At 45.0% G+C, this 18,697-nt stretch overlaps 1 protein-coding gene across 4 annotated transcripts in view; it reads right to left on the reverse strand.

Annotated features, from left to right (window-relative positions):
* Positions 1–18,697, reverse strand: part of LOC135905938 (uncharacterized) — a 108,370-nt gene that overhangs the window by 4,729 nt on the left and 84,944 nt on the right. For all 4 annotated transcript variants that reach the window (XM_065437099.2, XM_065437084.2, XM_065437104.2 and 1 more), the window contains 7 exons: positions 15,759–15,966; positions 13,806–13,915; positions 10,972–11,067; positions 8,438–8,542; positions 6,861–6,923; positions 6,252–6,324; positions 1,827–1,917 (listed from right to left, as the gene is read on the reverse strand). In XM_065437099.2, the coding sequence (XP_065293171.1) occupies positions 1,827–1,917; positions 6,252–6,324; positions 6,861–6,923; positions 8,438–8,542; positions 10,972–11,067; positions 13,806–13,915; positions 15,759–15,966 (746 nt within the window). The remainder of the gene's footprint in view (positions 1–1,826; positions 1,918–6,251; positions 6,325–6,860; positions 6,924–8,437; positions 8,543–10,971; positions 11,068–13,805; positions 13,916–15,758; positions 15,967–18,697) is intronic.

Genomic DNA, 18,697 nt, shown 5'->3' on the forward strand with positions numbered 1-18,697 from the left:
TGGCTTTTGTTCACCGCTCGATGGTAGCGTAATCGTATCTCTGCTACCAATTGTTCATGTGGGTTGCAACGCAGACTTGATGAGGGTGACTGCAGGGCGCCAAGTTCAGACCCTGTCGATGTTGTGACTGATCTTGAACTTCTTGCAGAATGATGTCATCGGAATAACTACCGCACCAGTAGAGCTGGTTAGAGTCGAAGAGCCATCTGTATAACTGTGGTTTCGATTGCAGTAGCAATCATGCAGTAGACGTAGGGCGGCTTCATTCAGGGCACAAGCTTACAAGTCGGACTTCTTTGCAACTCCTGGAATGTAAAGCCGCATTTTCAGTTGTGTGAAAATGTATATCACTCTACACTGTATGAATTGTATAATATTTCGAATGTTTCTTTTTCCATTTCAATTTAACTGGTTAAGAAGGGCCGCCTGCGCCAGCTCGAGATATACCTACGTGCTGTCCTTGGGACCGGCACCTTGTTGCAGCGCTACCATGAGGACCGTACGGAAATAGTTCGAGTAGCTTCGAAATGGGGATATTGACGCTGACAAGTTTCCGTCTGATAGGCGTCGTGAGCGTGAGCGTCAGGGGAGTACTGAAGAAACCAGACAACCTACACTGTGCTATACTGAAACAAATGCTTCCTATTTAGGGAGCGTCAAGCAGGGACCATTACATCGGTACCAGGCTGTCATCGTTCAGCCAAATAGCACATGGCATCACACTGCAACCTGACAAAGTGAGACATAGAAAGCTTGAACTTGTACGTTCATAGCTTGTAAATTGAGTACCATCTTCAGGCTACCTTTCTGCTCCTTCTGGACCGAATATGCTCTGCGGCAGCTCGTTCAGTAATGGCTCGAGAGGCTCGAGCTCCAACATTTTCTCTATGGCTCCCGAAGCATTGGGACAGTTGACATGTATATTCCGAGAAGCACCGGGAAGCCTAACGGCGGAATACAGTTTAAAGCAAAAATGACTCCTATTAATCTAGCTGAAATAAATCCCGCTATATTGTGCTGTATACCACACAGATGTTTATACAAAGACGTTGAATATAGCGAGACCATTAGTAACCCACTGAACGACTATAGAGGTTCCAGCACGAATCGAGAGATCCTTGCATCAGAAGGGCATTCACTGCGTGCGAAGCTTGCGCATACAATCTACTCATTTTTCTTTTACTTGAGACAGCAAGTTATATTTAATATTTTCACTGGTTCATGAAGCCTCTTGTGTGTCATATGCGCTTCCGAGATGTGCGCTCAGATGCGTTTTACTTGCAATAACATGTGATAATTTGTGTTTGTATACTGTTTCTCGTCATCTTGTTTGAAGCCTCTTGCGTGTCATATGCCTAACCGTGGAATAAGAGGCGAGAAAATACGTAAATCCTTGCACCTATATCTCAAAGACAACAGCCATCGTTCGCTGGGTGCATGCTAGATGACATCGCAATACCGTGGTGCAGCAAACAGGAAGGCTTCACTAAGGCGGGTGGTATCTGTGCCTTGCTGTGCAAGTTCGTCAACATGCACGTCAAGTGGCAATTGATGGGCACGCACGTCGTACACCAGCGCCACCGCGTGTAGGGTGGCCTAAACTAGCAACTGCGTCTTTTCAGTCGCAGCTTCTACGAAGAGCCCTTTAGTTCACCCTGTCGTTGCTGTTTTTGCAGCTTTGCTTTCGTTAATGCAGGAGATCGGCCGCTATCGTGTACCGTTGGTGGACGCCAAGCTGGGTAATGCGATTAATTATCTGGGCTAATGTGATTCTAGGCTAATGCCGTCTAGGGTAATGTGATTACTAAAATCAAAGCAATACTTACATAGGTGCTATCATAGGCTTAGGCACGTAGTCTTCGACGTCCTTCAGCCGCTCCAGCCTCTCGGAAAAGTAGTCCGCGTTGTTGGACAACTCTGCGAAAATGCAAGTGTCATGTTAATGGGCAGAAAAAGAAAAGTGTTGAAACTCACAGGTGTTGATTTTCCTTTAGGTTTCATCAATGGTGCATTCATTGCTTAATGGTTATTTTCCTTTTTTCTATAAATATGTATAAACAGGCAGATTCAAGCTGCTACCGGGTAAAAAAATATCTGGCTGATAAAAGCAAATAATAAAAGCTGTTGAAAGCGCCAAAAGAAAAGCTTTCTGTGAAACGGAAGGAAAAGAATGAATTCGGTAGGGCACCTCGCATCCAAGCGACATACCCCTCCCTCTCCCCAATCTTTGAAAAAAATGAAAGAAGTTAAGAAATGGCTCTAACATGACAGGGATGTGCTGTAGGCATGTCTGCTCCCTGCTCATACATTCATCCAAAATTGGGCTTTACCTCATGATGTGATTTCATAATTTTCATAATTTCATAATTTATATATTGATAAACGTACAATAAATATTGGTATAAATCCTTAACGAAAGACAAATACGACGCCGCAAAATACATTTCTATTATGTTCTATTAACTTATGTTCTATTCCAATCACACTAAGTTCAGTCCCGTCACCTGCGGCGCGTGTCCATGCTAAAATCCTCCACAGCTAGCTCATTTGCTCGCAATATCACATCATACCAATAACATACTGCGGAGTAAATTTTCTCGAGCAAGCTACGTAACCGAACAATCAGACTCGAAAAAAGAAAGTCGCAATTTCTCCCGAAAAGGTAAAAGATTGAATGCGACAGCGATTAATTAAAGAGCTACACAAAGTAAGGCTATTAATTTTCTTGCCCGTAATCTTGCCGTAAACATTCTCTTACTAAATTAACAAGCATGGTGTCACGCGCGGACATGCAAACATGAACACACCTCACTCGATGACTGCGGACGCTCAGCGTCAAAACGCTGATGTAATGAAGAGCGGCAGCAACGGCGAGCGAATTGCCCAATTCATGCTTCCTCTAGGCGCACGAGAACACAGCGCACACGAAGCCATCAGCTATACCGGGTTGCCCAGCTTTGCACCCACCGCAGATTACCTCCAAGGTAGGGCACGCACGTCCTCGGCCGAAGAGGCGAATCGCGCTAACTTGCCTCCTTCCCCCCGCCCCCTCCCTCCTAGCGCGGACACCATCGGTGCATCCGAAACCATGGCCGTGAGTGGATATCGCATTATCGTGCGTTGTTCTTGCGAGAGTGTCGTGGCAAAATTAAATATTGAAAGGAGTGTCTTGTTCTTCGTTGTTCCCTCAACAAGATGGGAGCGCCTTGAAGTGCACTTCCACAATTTTGCGGATGGCAACGAGACGGAAAGGTGGAAGTTTGGCGAAGAAAGTGCGTGTGCGTTCCTGTGGTTAATGGCCACGTGCTCGCAGGGTTTTCATCCAGACAACCACACCTTGCCAAGTGCGATTGTATTTTTTCTAATTTTCCTATTATGCAATCAGCGCGTCTGAACAACCGCGTTTCACTGCTTTCAGTGCCATTCCACTTCGCGAAGGTGGATGACCAGCAAAGCTGTTTAGCGCACGACACATATGTGGCCCAGAATACTGAACAAAGGTACGAACATATTTGTTGTCCCAATCTGTGGTCATCGTGGCCATATAGATACGCACACACATTAGTGCATCACCCCTGTTATTAAATGTGTACGTCACGTAAGACAATCAATGGCTCATACCCCTTAAGCAATGGTCCATGATGGGCACACCCCCGTAAACGCGGCCTCCCCATTACGACGACAGAAGCTAAATTCTACGCTGTAATGATGAGAGGCAACGGATCCAGCTGTGGAAGAATACGAGGACGAACGCGCGAGCAGTGACACTAATGCGTTCGCGCAGTCGGCGCCGAAAATTGTTTAACTGTCCTTTTTGAAAAAGTTGTACAAAAAAAAATTTTTAAACATCTGTTCTTACCCTCTGTTGCTGGGACCTCTTCAGGTCCCACGTGTGGTAAGGGTAGTTCTAGGAAGGGTTAGAAGTCCCCGAGCCCACAGGGGTATGTGCCATTGAGCTGGACCCTTTCCGCACTATCAATCGCCAGGATCGGCCCACATGATTTGTTTTGTCAACATCTCGGATACAGTTTTTTTTTTTTTTTCAGATCCTAGCCATAGACAGCTTTACTGTAAAAGGCTGCACGGCGAAAGGCCAATTTATTGCTGCTACACAGTTGTCATGGATGCAGGGCGTCTCAAATGCTCAGTGGCTGAGGGGATCAGTGTAGGGTGTTGGCAAAGGGTGGCGAGCAGTCGCATGCTTCGCAGTGAGCTGCCTTGCCGAGAATCAGCAGTCGCATTCATCCCGAAGTTTCAGATGGAGGACGCTACTCTTTGCTGTTGTCCGTACCACCTATAGAACTAGATTCTTCACCTATACCAAACATGCAGGTTCAAAAAAGCATCGCGAGTCATCCGTGCAATTCAGAAATCCAACCTATGCCACTGCTATCTTTTCTCTATCGCTATCTCACAGGCCTGCGTGTAAGTAATGAAAATCGCGAATCGCCGGCACGACAGTTTGTCTGGGCTGCCGATTATGCTCGTGCCATTCTAAAGTATGCAGGGGCCCTATAACGAACAAATTTTCCAATATGTTTTTATTTCAACCTGCTCACGTCAATTTTGCCTAACCGCCAACGCAAGCATCGGGCGGTGACCCGCAGAGTTGTCTGAACAAACCAATCAAACGCTCTCCTCGCTTATAGGAGGACACTTTTGTTTGCTTTAAAAGCGAATAACATTGCCTACACTGAGAGGCTTGTCTTATCTAATTGCCTGACAAGAGGCGAGGAGCACGCTCAAGTGGAGAGGGATTCGATGGGGCCAAGCCAGTGCACTGAAAATTGATAATCAGATGAAGAGGGTGGTGCCGGCGTGTACGATTGGTCCGCTTTCCCTTACTTGGCTTAAGGTGACTGGTCGAAAATCGCCGCGGCATGCAACGGAAGGTCAAGAATGACGCTGAAACGGATCCTCAGCAAAGAAGAGTCGGCAGAGCGAGATCGTAAACGTGTCTAAAGTTCTTGAAAACGTAACACGGCCATGCAAAAAGGTTTATTGTACGCAAATAAACCAATGCTCTCCGGCACGTGCGAGTAGCCAGTGCCTGAGCGATCGGCGGCAGCCATCTTTTATTCCTTTCGGAATGGGGCAGCCTGCGGCTATTTCGAAAAAAAAAATTCAATTTTGTTCGGCGTATTAATGCATCTTTAACGCGTACACGTCACTTTGACGCGGTGAGTTTTCGCGATCTTGTGACGTCGCGTGACAGGCAGGTGAAGTGGGTGCAGCCCGAAAACTTGTGACCAATAGCCGAGGGTTAATGGCTAAAAGGCGTCGAATCAGAAATAACCTTTTTTTGTTTTTTGTTTGGCCGAATGATGCATAATCAGTGTGTACGAGTCATATCAGATGGGGAGCTATCGTGGTTTTCGTGAGGTCGCGTGACAGACAGGCGAAGTGGGGGTGGTTCAACAGTTTTTGACCAATTGCGGAGGGCTGACTGCAGAATTGGAATAGAAAAGTTTGGAATTACGTTTACGTTATAGTGCCCCAGGAAGCTGTTCCCTGTAAACTGTTCCCAGCAGCTTCCGAGAGAATATCGATATCATCTCACTTATACATACAGGTTATAAAGTCTGTTCCAGCAAGCTGACCTATGTGTTCCTGCAGTACATGACGCCATAACAGGCTCCCATGGAAGCACGTGCACAGAAAGACCAACTCTGACGTGTGGCTGCACTTAGCGCTATTTGTGTTGGGAATGTGACACCATGCGAAGGAGATGAAGCAACTAAGCGTTTCATATATGCCGTCTACGCCTTGTCAATACACTAGTACTTGTACATATTCGTGGTTATGTCCTATAGCTTTTTTTTTTTCGTCGATGTTTCTGTCATTGCAGTTAAAGTTCCGCGTTTTTTGGGAACGCTGCTCTTTCTACTTTACTTTTTTGTCTAAGCACAGGTTGATAGAGCGTCTCAGTTGGAGCTGATTTTTCTACTCGGTGATATATAAGATTAAATGTGTGCGTACTAGTAATCATAACTTTCGAAACATTTTCGAGCAAGAAAATCCCTTTTTTATTATTATTTCCCGATCATCATGGCATCTAAAAGTTTTCCCGACTTTACCCGTACTAAGTGCCTGTAGAGTTTAGTCCCCATGTACAAGAAGCGGCTTAAAGCATAGCTACAATAATGAAATATTATAATTTTACAGTTCGTAGAACTGGTAAATTATACACGACTGTTTCCGCAGAAACTAAGAAGGAAATGATGTCGGTTAAATTGGTTTGCCGTTCTTACCTTTACGAAAGGCGCTCAAGCCACCGTTCTTGGCTTTCTTGTAAAATGAGATGACGCAAGCCACGCTGTATATCTGCAAAAAATAAATAAAGAAATAAATAGGTGTGCGGTACCTTGAAACCTGTTCAGATGGAGAAAAAGTTGGAGTGACCTGCAGCAAGAAGAGTTTCCGTGAATAATATTTATTAAACTCTGAATCGCGAAACTGCTTCCTTTATACATAATTTAGGCCTCACTGCGTACCACAAGAGAGGCGTTTATCATTGAGGATAAATGGACTGCGTTTTCCCTTACGGCGGGCGTTCGAGGGACGATAAATTTAGCATCGCAGCTTGATCGCATATTACCTTCGCTCACCGCAATGCTGCGAAACAATGTGAACTGCTTTTCCACTGGTGTCATAGTTCGGTGCAGCAGGGTTCAGGCGGTAAGCAAATCCTTTATTAAAGCTGCGAAAGAACTGTAGACGCTGAAAGAGGGCTTTCACTACCCGACAAGACGCGACAGTGTGACACACACAGACAGATCAATGGTAATTAGGCCCGAAAAATGCAGTATGTTAGAGTTCAAGCTGTCTTCGAAGGACTAGGACTGGCTGTCCCTACGTACCCGCAGCCCGGTCAGGAAGCCCACAACGATAGACACGAGCACGTCCGTAGTCCCGCAGCTTGACTGAAGAATGTGAAAAAGGAAATAAAAGCAATATGTAAGGCTGACAACAAAGGTGTGGGTAAGGACAACACATGAAATCACTTTTTTTTTCTACTTTTACGGGGCAACATTTCAGTACCTCGGAATTTTCTCTGACGGACTAGCAATTTCGCACAGACTGTTTAAACAAGAACGAAAAAATTGTATTGTGTGAGGCTGCACTCTATTAAACGATGACGGCCTCGTAATTCGTCTGCTGTCACACATGCACCTTGTAGCCTTGGCGCGTGTACATGATGAACATATATTTGGAGTATAAACAAAAGTGCAAAAGAAACATGGCGTCGAGTATCAAGCGCACCTATGTGCTATATCTACTTATATAGTGGAAATCGTGATGCGTGCAGTGGTCAGCACGGCACTATATGCTTCCACAGAGTCGACAGCTGTGTCGTTCCATTGCCTGATCACACCAATAAAACTACCAAGAAACACGAAGAGACAGGGTGAAGAAGAGGACGCGACAATGTTTCAAGTCCTGCAGGAGGCTCTTTCCTCTTCTGTGCAGCTTTTTTGCCTCTATCTCTACCAATGCTTTTATTTTTGCGGACAGGCACTAATTCTATCACTTGTAAACACGCTACGGGCTCCTTAGTTGCATCATAGGTCATTCTATCACTTGTGAACATGCTACTGGCCCCTTACCTACACCGTAGGTCATTATTCTATTATTTGTGAACATGGCAGTGGCTCCTTATTTGCACCATAGGTCATTATACTATCACTTCTTAGCATGCTACCAGCTCCTTATTTGCATCACAGGTCATTATTCTTTCACTTAAGATGCTAGTGGCTCCTTATTTGCACCATAGGTCATTCTATCACTTGCTGGCATCCTACTGGCTCCTTATTGGCGCCACAGGTCATTATTATATCACTTGTGAATATGCCATTGCCTTCTTACTTGCACCATAGATCATTATTCTATCATTAGTGAACATGTTAGTACCTGTTACTGTTGTTGTTTTCTTGATGGATCATTAATATAAAAAGCGTCGTGTACCCACTCCTGCCCTGGCTACCAAAAGGCGGCCGGCAGTATTGAATAAATGAAATAAATGAAATGAATGCTGGTGGCTCCTTCTTCGCAGCATAGGTCATTCTATCACTTGTGAACATGATACTGGCTTCTTATTTGCGCCTTAGGTAAGGCTAAAACGCTCTGAGCGCATGATGCCATCGTCGTTGATATTTTGTGCCACCTCCCGAGCATGTTAACAGAAGTGGAGTGTGCTCACACAGCAGTACATGACAAGGGGTGCACAGAAGCCACAAAAGCTACACGCACATATCAACGACAGGTAGCCACAATAAAGATGTAACGATAATAAATCATCATTCATCATACTTTTACCCACGTGCCGTTCATCAGTTCAACAGCATTAGGCCTCAACCGCCGCCTCATTCTACACTTTTCTCCCCCCGTACAAAGTAAGGTTGGGTCGCAGGAAGAAAAAAACGGTGATACCACACACCTTTAGTGTCGCCAGTCGTAGCGCGGTGAAGGCAGCGAATTGGTCCGCTTCCGTGATATATGGCGTTCGCATCGTCATCGGGTAGAGGCGGTCTCGCATGACGTACTGAGGAGTGAAAGACAAAAAGAAGATTCACATCATTCTTAAGTAACGCGAACAAATCGGTGTTACTGCCTTGTTAGTACAATGGGCTTTTACTGAAGTACTTTTACTGAAGTACTGAAGTTTTACAATGGGCTTTTACAAATTACTGAAGTTGAACGAATCAAGGCGTGATTTTTTACTTCATAGAATATCTACAGGCACATGCGACAGGTGGGGGTATAGATTATTAATCTTGCCACCATTGCGCTTGTTACACGTCAGGATAAAGAAATTGTTGCATGTACAATTTAAACCAAGAGGAGCGCGCCACACCATAGGGCCCTACACCAAGCAAGGAGCTCGGACACGTAAAGTTATCATAAAAGAAGCGAAACAGGTACGAACGCCACACATTCTGCACCAGCAAGCGCGTTGTCGACAAATTTTAGAGACCTTACTTCTTTTTCAGAAGAGGAAAAGCCGTTTATTTCAATACCAACAAATTTGTGTAGATACTGTGAGCTCCCGCACGAGGCAATAGTGTTTCTGAGGAAATTCTAGGTGCTTGTATTCGCAGGGGGTCAATCAAGCACGCGCAATACGGCGTACTTAAACAATGTATCGGGTATTAACGTTGTACCTGGCGCATAAAAGCGAATGCCATCAGCTAGCCGCTTTGTCCGAGCATATTTTATTGTCCAGCTTATTTTCGTAGAGACCTACGGTTGTAATACAACTTCGACATTTATTAAATTTATTCGTGTTTATTTTATCAACATGAAGAAAGACAAAAAACTAGGGAGAACAGAAAAAAAGCAAGGCATTGACGCAGCTATAGCGTTCTTTTTTTAATGCGTTAGCATTCTTTGGATACTTCACGCACTTTTCGGGGGCTATCAATGTATGTTGTTTGACTGTTGGTAACTTGTATCACACCGTTTTCCCGCTCACCTGGGCCACTGGGTACTCGGTGATCGAATGGGTAGTGCGTCGGGCTGATGTGCTAAAGTGACAGCGTTCGAAACAACTACCGGACGAACGTGGCTCACTCAGTATGTGGCAATGTGAACATACGTGCCGCTCTTCAACGAACCCCTTGCACGCCATATGTCCCTGTAAATGCGGGACTGGTAAGTACTTCTGTTCAAAGGAACACTTTGACGCCGACCTAGAGTAGTGGGCATGTTCCAATCTGTCTGTGCTGGTCTCTAATGAGCCTCTTTGACGCCAACTTGGGTAACTAGCTATGCGCCACTGGGAGTGTGCCGCTCTACAATGACGAAAAATATCCCTTAAATTTGCCCGGTGCTGAGTGGAAACAAGCCCGCGTCGCAAGGTTTCCTCAAGAACAGCAGCCCGACGCATTAGCAGGTTGCGCCACAAATGCACTGGGTACGTGCCACTCTTCAATGAACACTTTTCACGCCAACACTTGAGTGAGCTGCACCATTAATACACCGAGTACGTGCCGTTCTTCAATGAACGTCTCTCCAATCTGGGTGACTGAGTATGTGCCACTGAGTCTGCGGCCAAGCGAGGGGAACAATTCTCAGCGTTCGCTGGCACCGGCGCACCACGCTTCTCGTCTCGGAGGCCACGCACGGACTTACGGGCAGTGCCGCCAGATGACGCAACGCGTCCAGAACGAAGCGCGAGAGAGGAGTCCGGTTGCAGTATGACGCGTTTTTCAGTGTTCGCACGCTCCCGCGCGTTATGCATTTCGGAGCCTACGCACACGCTTCGCGGCGGCAGCTTTCGATGAGAGTGTTCTTAGGGAAACACGAAATGAGAGTCTTGTTGCAGTGCATGCCTGATAACTCGTTTCAACGGTGGCAATACGCTGTGACGCTACACTGATTCAATGCTAACGTATTACCATCGACAGGCATTGTGAGATTATTTACGCCGCAATTTTTTTTTCACCATGACTGCTCATGGACTGAACTTTGTATCCTACTGCGGTTATATCGTCGAATCTACATGCGACCAGTTGAAATAGTTGGAACACTCGTTCTCCTTATCGTGTAGCATACGTCCCTCATGCTTTCTTTTGCCTTTCTTTTTACGTTTGAAATGTAGCTGAGACAGAGAAGGGCACAAGTGGCATCCGGTTTTAGGTCACTGGCGGCAGATTAGCATGACACCGGCAAACGAAGCTTAGTGCTTAATTCTAGAACCAACGATGGTTAACATCTGAAAAGACAGCCTTTGCATCACGCTATGTGAGAGTATAAAGACTGTTTTATTTCTGCATGTGCTGATTTAACAGTTAGTCGTAGCTTTCTTTGTGGACACCCCTTGTATTTCATGCCAAAACCCACTATCGTGCTAACTGCAGTAAAGAAGTGCGAAAAGGCCTTTGGAGAAGAGGGCCAGTGCGTACGCAAACAAGGCGCAACATTTATAAACAGTCTAAGAGGAAATATTAACGCTAGTTCACAGATACGTACCATAATAATTCGTAGTAGGACGAAGCCGGTGCTGGCAGCGATATCCACGGCTGCAAACACGGACAGAAGCAGTACCGTCCGCAAGGATACGCTACCCTGTGAGGGAGATTCAGAAATCGCAAAAGCAAAGCTGCCATCAGACACGAAGTGCAAACCTACGTGCTCACAAGTACGTTGAAGTCGTTGAAATCGGGACGGAACATATTACCCACTTCACTTCAAAAAAACCACATCATTTCGTCTTTCAAATCTAAGCTTTGCGCGTATATGGTATCGCTGTATATAGCATATCTTTCGTATTTTTTTAAAGATATCTTCTTCCTGTGCTAGATTATTGTAAAGATATCGAATCTACCCACTTGATTCATCTTTCTTAATATCAGCTTCGTGCTTAGTTTGCTAATGTTTTTTTCCAATTGTTGATGTTTTATAACGTATAATTTAGTGCTTAAGTTTCATTTCTAGTTTTCTATTGCTTCTTCCTGTTATTTTCTTGTGCGTCTTATGTTTATACTTTATCCACAACAAATCCCTCTAGAGAGTACCACATTGGGACCTCTTTGTGTGTATTACGCTCTATTCACAAAACTTTGTATTTACGTCAAATAAACTGAAACTGCAAACACACGCTCAGTTCTAACAAATGCTAGTCACAAACTCAAGCCAGACAAATGCACTTTCTGAGAGCGCAAGCACATATTACTGATTTATTCAAAAGTTTGTGAGATCATAATATGATAACGCTTTTAAAACTTGCAGTCTCCCCTTGTGGAGACTGTAAAGATTAGCTAAAAAAAGAAAGAAAGCTGAGTTTCCCCATACATGCAAAGAATAGAGAGAGCGCTGCTAGCTCATTTTGCAGGAGTAACTAGCTGTTCAACTCATCTTCGGCAGCTCGCACATCTCTGAGTGGAGTGCGCTCACTCGGTTGAGACTCAAGCGCAGTTAACGCGTACTCTCTAAACAAAATGCAAAGCAAGAAAAAAGAACAAATGCAATCGTTGGGGGAATTATGTTGTCCCCAAACAATGATCATCATATACAGAGCGTGCATGTTCTTCTTTTAGGTTTCTGCGCTAGTTACATTCCTGCAAAGGAAACAATTTCCCGCTGGTAGACGCATTCTTTTCGTGACATGAATGTACCGGACGCACAGCGTTAAATAAGATAACGCAAGATAAGTAACAATAGTTTTTTGGGCAAGATAACCCCCACAAAGGGCAGAAATCTTATACACCATCGGGCAATACGACCACAGTCGAAAATTTATTTATTTATTTATTTATTTACTTACTTATTTTACAAGGAGGGCACATACATACATGCAGTGCAAGTGGGCTTAGAAAAAATATTTAAAACACAACGCCAATACAGTATTACAATAACTATGAATTAAGTCAACCGTAGCGTTGTACAACGCATTTCCTTGCAGTATTGATAGTATGCACGACAAAACAAACACTAGGACTATTGGACAAACCTGAACTCTAACATGAAAGGATTGCCAATACTCCATTGCTTTCAGTGTAGACCAGAGGTGAGCCCCGGTACTGGGACGCATACTCAGTTCTTGAGCCTGCGACTACTGTTATATACGTGTGCTTCAAGTATACCCAGGCTACATTTTCTTTTCTTTATCTATTGCGGCTCCAGTGGTGCATAAGCATTCCTTGTGAACACGATGACACGCGACAGAACTGAAAAATCAATTCTGCAGAGGCCTGCAAGGTGGAGGAAGAGTAGTGAAAGAGAAAATTGTCGTCCACCCGACTGTATAGCAGGAAGCTACAAAGAAAAATGTATACGGGTTTTCAGAAAGAAAACTTTGCAGTTGAAGAAAAATTTGTTCTGGTCCGGAGATCGAATCCGGGACCAAAGCCACTTTGTGGCAGTCGCTCTACCATCTAAGCAAACAAAGAGATTAGCAGGACACTGAATATGGCAAATCAGCTCGGCGGAAGGCCGCAAGGTGGAGGAAGGTTCATGAAACAACTCCTCTTTGCAAACGAGCCATGTATTGATGCGTGCTTCACCATGTCAGCTGAACATACTTGTTCGTCCCTAGTCTCGAACAGGTTTCTTTAAAAATTGCCCGTGATAAGTAGCGTTGTTCCACCTGTGCGGGTAGATTAACTTTAGAGGCGGACAAAACTTGAGGTTCAAATTTATATGGAGCGGACATTTTAAGGACGGATATGGAATCACTTCCTCTCCAAGCAGTGATTCTTGGAAAGTAGCAATAACTTCACGACTGCTTGGCTTCAATTTCAAATTTTTAACATGTATCCTAAAGTGACTAAATACAAAGGTAATAAGTGCAGCTTTTTAACCATCTGAAATTAAGGATTTCTCGTGCAAGCAGTGCCTGCTTTTTCAGTTAATCCACCTGGACAAACAAGATTGCGCTATATGCTCCATGCAATCCTTTTTTTGTATATAAAATAGTAACCACACTTGGTATATGCACACACATCTAATGTGCCGCAGTGCTTACTAATTTGTGATGTCAAATACCACTAGTACACATGGTACACTGTCGAATTACTAAATTTTAACTAATGTTTACCAATCCAAGCATGACCATTACGTGCATTCTAAATTTGCGCATGTCGCATGTTATACCTCTGTCCTTGTTGTTCCTTCGCCCGCTAAAGCGAAGCACCAACGATTCCCCCTGCTGACAATTCTTTAAACCCTGTGCAGGTGTGCGTTTGCGTACAGAGGAGGGAATGAGCGGACACGGTTCGCAGCCTATTTGTAGAAACCACGCGCCGTTGCAGCTTCAACAACCTATACTTGCGGCACAATAGGCACAGTTGGAGGGCAACACTCACGTCATCCTTGGCCTGCTTGAGGGCGAACGCCATCCACCACCAGCTGAGAATGTAGATGATCACGAACACCACGCTCAGGGCGAGCGTCGTCCGCGCCGACGTCAGTTCCACTGCAACGAAATGAGATCACGTTGCAACTTGCCTCGTGTAAGTCGGGCGCGCTTTAGTATGCTTTTATACAGAGCAACGACAAACAAAGAAGGCAAGATAACGTGGTGTGTTAGGTCTGATAAAGATACTTGTGCATTTGGTTACGTCATTTCTGTACCCTATAGTGTCATTACGCCGTCTGCAGCACGCACATATCACGTTTCACGTATCCCACTGCAGCTACGTCTCTGATACAGCCTACCCGATTTTTTTTATTGCAGCAGGTGTATGGACACTCCAGGCGAATTTCCTCTGTCGGCGTCGGCGTTGCCGTCTTGTTCCGTATAAAGGGCAAGTGTGATAAGATCGCGGCTGGGAGAGTGAGCCGAGAGGGATGGTGGCTTGTGGTGGTGGCGTCTACTCGCGAGGGCAAGGGAGGACGGTGGAGAGGGTGCGCTCCGACTTTGTGCGAGCGGTCGTAAGGAGCGGGGTGGGGAGGAAGAGGTAAGTAGCGCGCAATCGCTACTCCGGTCGCGGCTGCGCATGGTTCGGCTGAGGCCGCGCACGTCCTATTCTTGAAGGTATTCCGCGGCGTGTTCGAAGGCTAGCCGATCTGTGAAACTGGTGGTTTGTGTTGAGGCGAGAGCCAGCACGAAAGGGGATTCGCGCTCGCCGCTGGTGCTACTCTTATGATATGATGATATGATATTATGATATGCCAGCTAGTTTAAGCCTATAAAGAGTCACGAATGAGGAATTGAGAAATGAGAAATGAGAATGAGAAATGATCGCGGTCTCTGCAGCGGTGCAACTTTCAAATTACCGCCTGATCTCCGAAATTTGCGAGCACAGCAAAAAGAGAGAGAGCGAGAGAGAGGGGCAATCAATTTTTTTTCACGTATTCGGAGAGGGAAAACGATGGGGAGGGGAGAGTGCTGTTCTAGGTATGTCTCTGAGCACCTGTAATAAGGTTGACACTGTATGTGATGAAAAAAGTTAAAATGAAACTTGCAGAAACCTAACCATGGCATCAAAGCTGTTTGCGGAAATGGTAAGACTTGAAAATTGGCAGTTCGTTTGTTATGTATTTTTCAGCTCTCTTAAGCAGTCATAACGGGAGAAAAAGAAATAAAAAGAACAAGACCAAATGTTTCGCTGCAAAGAGAGAGGGTAAACATTCCCTGATGTCGAAACAAACACCTATGGCGTGGAATCCATGCTTAAGGAATTTGAAAAACAAAAGCGCCGCGAAGTTTCTGAGGTTTTTCTTCAGGAAACTGGTCCACTGTGACTTCGTTACGTTGAATATATACGATTCCTACACTGTGACAAAAAGTCCTGAAATAGATCAGGACCGTAGTTCGTAGTTCTAAAGACCCCGAAAGTTTTCCTCATTCATGAGCTACGACACGTGCAAAGGAAAATCCTCTGAAAACTAGGAGAAGAAAAAAACGAAGCACTTGATGTCACGCAGACACTACAGGAAGGAGCCGAGGGATCGCTAGGCAAGCGCCTGCATGGCTTCATTCGTCTTCTTGGTGTCACGTAAATCTGAGTCCGGCGTGTCCTATTTTTTTGTTTCCCACGAACGTTCTCTCCCTTTCTCTATTCTGCTACCTAAGAACCTCAAAAGCATGTGCGACCCGCGTCCTTTGCGGCCTTCGAAGCGGCAAAATTCAAAGAAACCATTTGGCCTATCCATTCACCCATATATATCTCAGCATATGCATCAACGATTCAGTGCAGACTATAGTCGTTAAGTTGACCCTGGCGAAACCTGTTTGCAAGCAGTGTCTGCCACGAAAAAGCTCCCTATGAACGTGGCAGATGTTGGAGCACGATAAGTGTACAGCCAGTACTCACGCAGGAAGGCCTCGAGGTCGCCCTTGAGGTTCGTCAGCGTCTGTCGTGTGCGGTCCAACACGAGGCTCTTGTGGTCGTCGCCGCCTCCCATCAGGAGGTCCGACTCGGAGGGTATCCATGCTGCCAGCACCACGCGCAGGAAGGCGATCTCCTTGCTCGCCTCGTACAGCCTCCCCGACAGCAGGATGAGTGCCAGGAAGGACAGCCCCTGCAAAGCACGCAAACCGCGCCGGTCGGCCATGCGTCAGCGAGCGAGCGCCCGCGCAGGTACCAAACACACGGTGAAATCAAACACATGGTGAAATTATACAGGCTAATTATAAAGCGCTACGCGTATACGGGTATACCAAAGTGAAAGCATTTCGAGGTGCACAACGAGCTCGCAATTAAAGTCAGATGTTTGAAGAGTCGTGCACGTGCGCACGACCCTTCCAAATGCATGGGCACATCGTGTGCAGTCGCAATATGTTTGTAACAATTATTGTAATAATAATAATAATAATAATAATAATAATAATAATAATAATAATAATAATAAAGAAAGCCGATAGCCCGTACCGTACTACTTCCCAACTTTAGGCGCATGTCTGGAGCTCAGTTCCGCACATTACCATACAAAAATTAAGATTCGCTCTGCCTTCCCGCCCATATCCTAAACGACATTTTTTTCGAAGACGAACATCCTTGGACCATGGTCGTGTGCGTCGCTGCCGCAGTAAGCAATGGCAGCATTACTGCAGTACCTCCAGCCTAAAGTTCTATGCGACCATTTATAGACTTGCTGCGCATATTCACATGTGCGCGCAAACTAGTGCTCTTTCCCTCTCCTTCTTTTTCCTCTTTTTGTCCGCCCTTTCCCCTGTAGTGCAGGATAGCAAACCGGACGTTCGTCCGTGTAACCGTTTCTGCCTTTCCTTTCTCCTATCTATCTATCTATCTATCTATCTATCTATCTATCTATCTGTCTGTCTGTCTGTCTGTCTGTCTGTCTGTCTGTCTGTCTGTCTGTCTGTCTGTCTGTCTGTCTGTCTGTCTGTCTGTCTGTCTGTCTGTCTGTCTGTCTGTCTGTCTGTCTGTCTGTCTGTCTGTCTGTCTGTCTGTCTGTCTGTCTGTCTGTCTGTCTGTCTGTCTGTCTGTCTGTCTGTCTGTCTGTCTGTCTGTCTGTCTGTCTGTCTGTCTGTCTGTCTGTCTGTCTGTCTGTCTGTCTGTCTGTCTGTCTGTCTGTCTGTCTGTCTGTCTGTCTGTCTGTCTGTCTGTCTGTCTGTCTGTCTGTCTGTCTGTCTGTCTGTCTGTCTGTCTGTCTGTCTGTCTGTCTGTCTGTCTGTCTGTCTGTCTGTCTGTCTGTCTGTCTGTCTGTCTGTCTGTCTGTCTGTCTGTCTGTCTGTCTGTCTGTCTGTCTGTCTGTCTGTCTGTCTGTCTGTCTGTCTGTCTGTCTGTCTGTCTGTCTGTCTGTCTGTCTGTCTGTCTGTCTGTCTGTCTGTCTGTCTGTCTGTCTGTCTGTCTGTCTGTCTGTCTGTCTGTCTGTCTGTCTGTCTGTCTGTCTGTCTGTCTGTCTGTCTGTCTGTCTGTCTGTCTGTCTGTCTGTCTGTCTGTCTGTCTGTCTGTCTGTCTGTCTGTCTGTCTGTCTGTCTGTCTGTCTGTCTGTCTGTCTGTCTGTCTGTCTGTCTGTCTGTCTGTCTGTCTGTCTATCTATCTATCTATCTATCTATCTATCTATCTATCTATCTATCTATCTATCTATCTATCTATCTATCTATCTATCTATCTATCTATCTATCTATCTATCTATCTATCTATCTATCTATCTATCTATCTATCTATCTATCTATCTATCTATCTATCTATCTATCTATCTATCTATCTATCTATCTATCTATCTATCTATCTATCTATCTATCTATCTATCTATCTATCTATCTATCTATCTATCTATCTATCTATCTATCTATCTATCTATCTATCTATCTATCTATCTATCTATCTATCTATCTATCTATCTATCTATCTATCTATCTATCTATCTATCTATCTATCTATCTATCTATCTATCTATCTATCTATCTATCTATCTATCTATCTATCTATCTATCTATCTATCTATCTATCTATCTATCTATCTATCTATCTATCTATCTATCTATCTATCTATCTATCTATCTATCTATCTATCTATCTATCTATCTGTGACATGCCCTCCTTTCCTTGTGTGTAGGGGTTCTTGTGCTCGCTTCTTCAGCAAAGCTTGATCTATTGTGTTTTTAGCATTCAAAGAAGTGGCCGGTATGTTCTTCTCGAGATGCCAGGCTCTCCACCTTCTTCCTTCTTAAACTAGGGATACCTAGATCTTTCACTTCGCGAAGTAACGCTGTGCCAGCATATGCGACGCTGGTAAATATTTCGGCATGATGTCTGTAATATGTCACCAGCGTCGGCCCCTTTACCCTAAATTCGTCTAGTGTAGCGGCCTCCCTTCTTGGTGCTAACGAGCATCCCGGTGAAAAAATTAAATAAATTTCATGTATACCTGAAATGCAATTTTGTTTTCACTCGGTTCCTTTCTTATTGAACCGTTAAGCTACCCAACGTCTGCACGAAAGTGTTTGTGTGTGCGTGCGTGTCTTTAAGCGTTTACATTGCTTTTGCCTCACATTTTAACCAGAGTCAGCTAACGTACCTAATGTACGGAATTGTACAGCACTTGCGGAAAGGGAAGCCATTGCGAACATGGCCGCCGCTGACTCCGCAATGTCTACTCGATCTTCTGTTGCACCAGCACTACTCCAAAGCACGAGAAAGAGAGGCGAACCCTCGACCTCACCGTGCATATCTTTCGAAGCCCAGAAGTTGCATGGACGTGACACGACGCATGCAGGAATCAGCAACACTCGTGCTAATATTGGTTTCGTTGCTTTTGAAAAAGGATGCGCGTTTCCTGCTTC

Source organism: Dermacentor albipictus, chromosome 1 (genome assembly GCF_038994185.2).
Source record: "Dermacentor albipictus isolate Rhodes 1998 colony chromosome 1, USDA_Dalb.pri_finalv2, whole genome shotgun sequence".
NCBI classification, from domain to species: Eukaryota; Metazoa; Arthropoda; class Arachnida; order Ixodida; family Ixodidae; genus Dermacentor; species Dermacentor albipictus.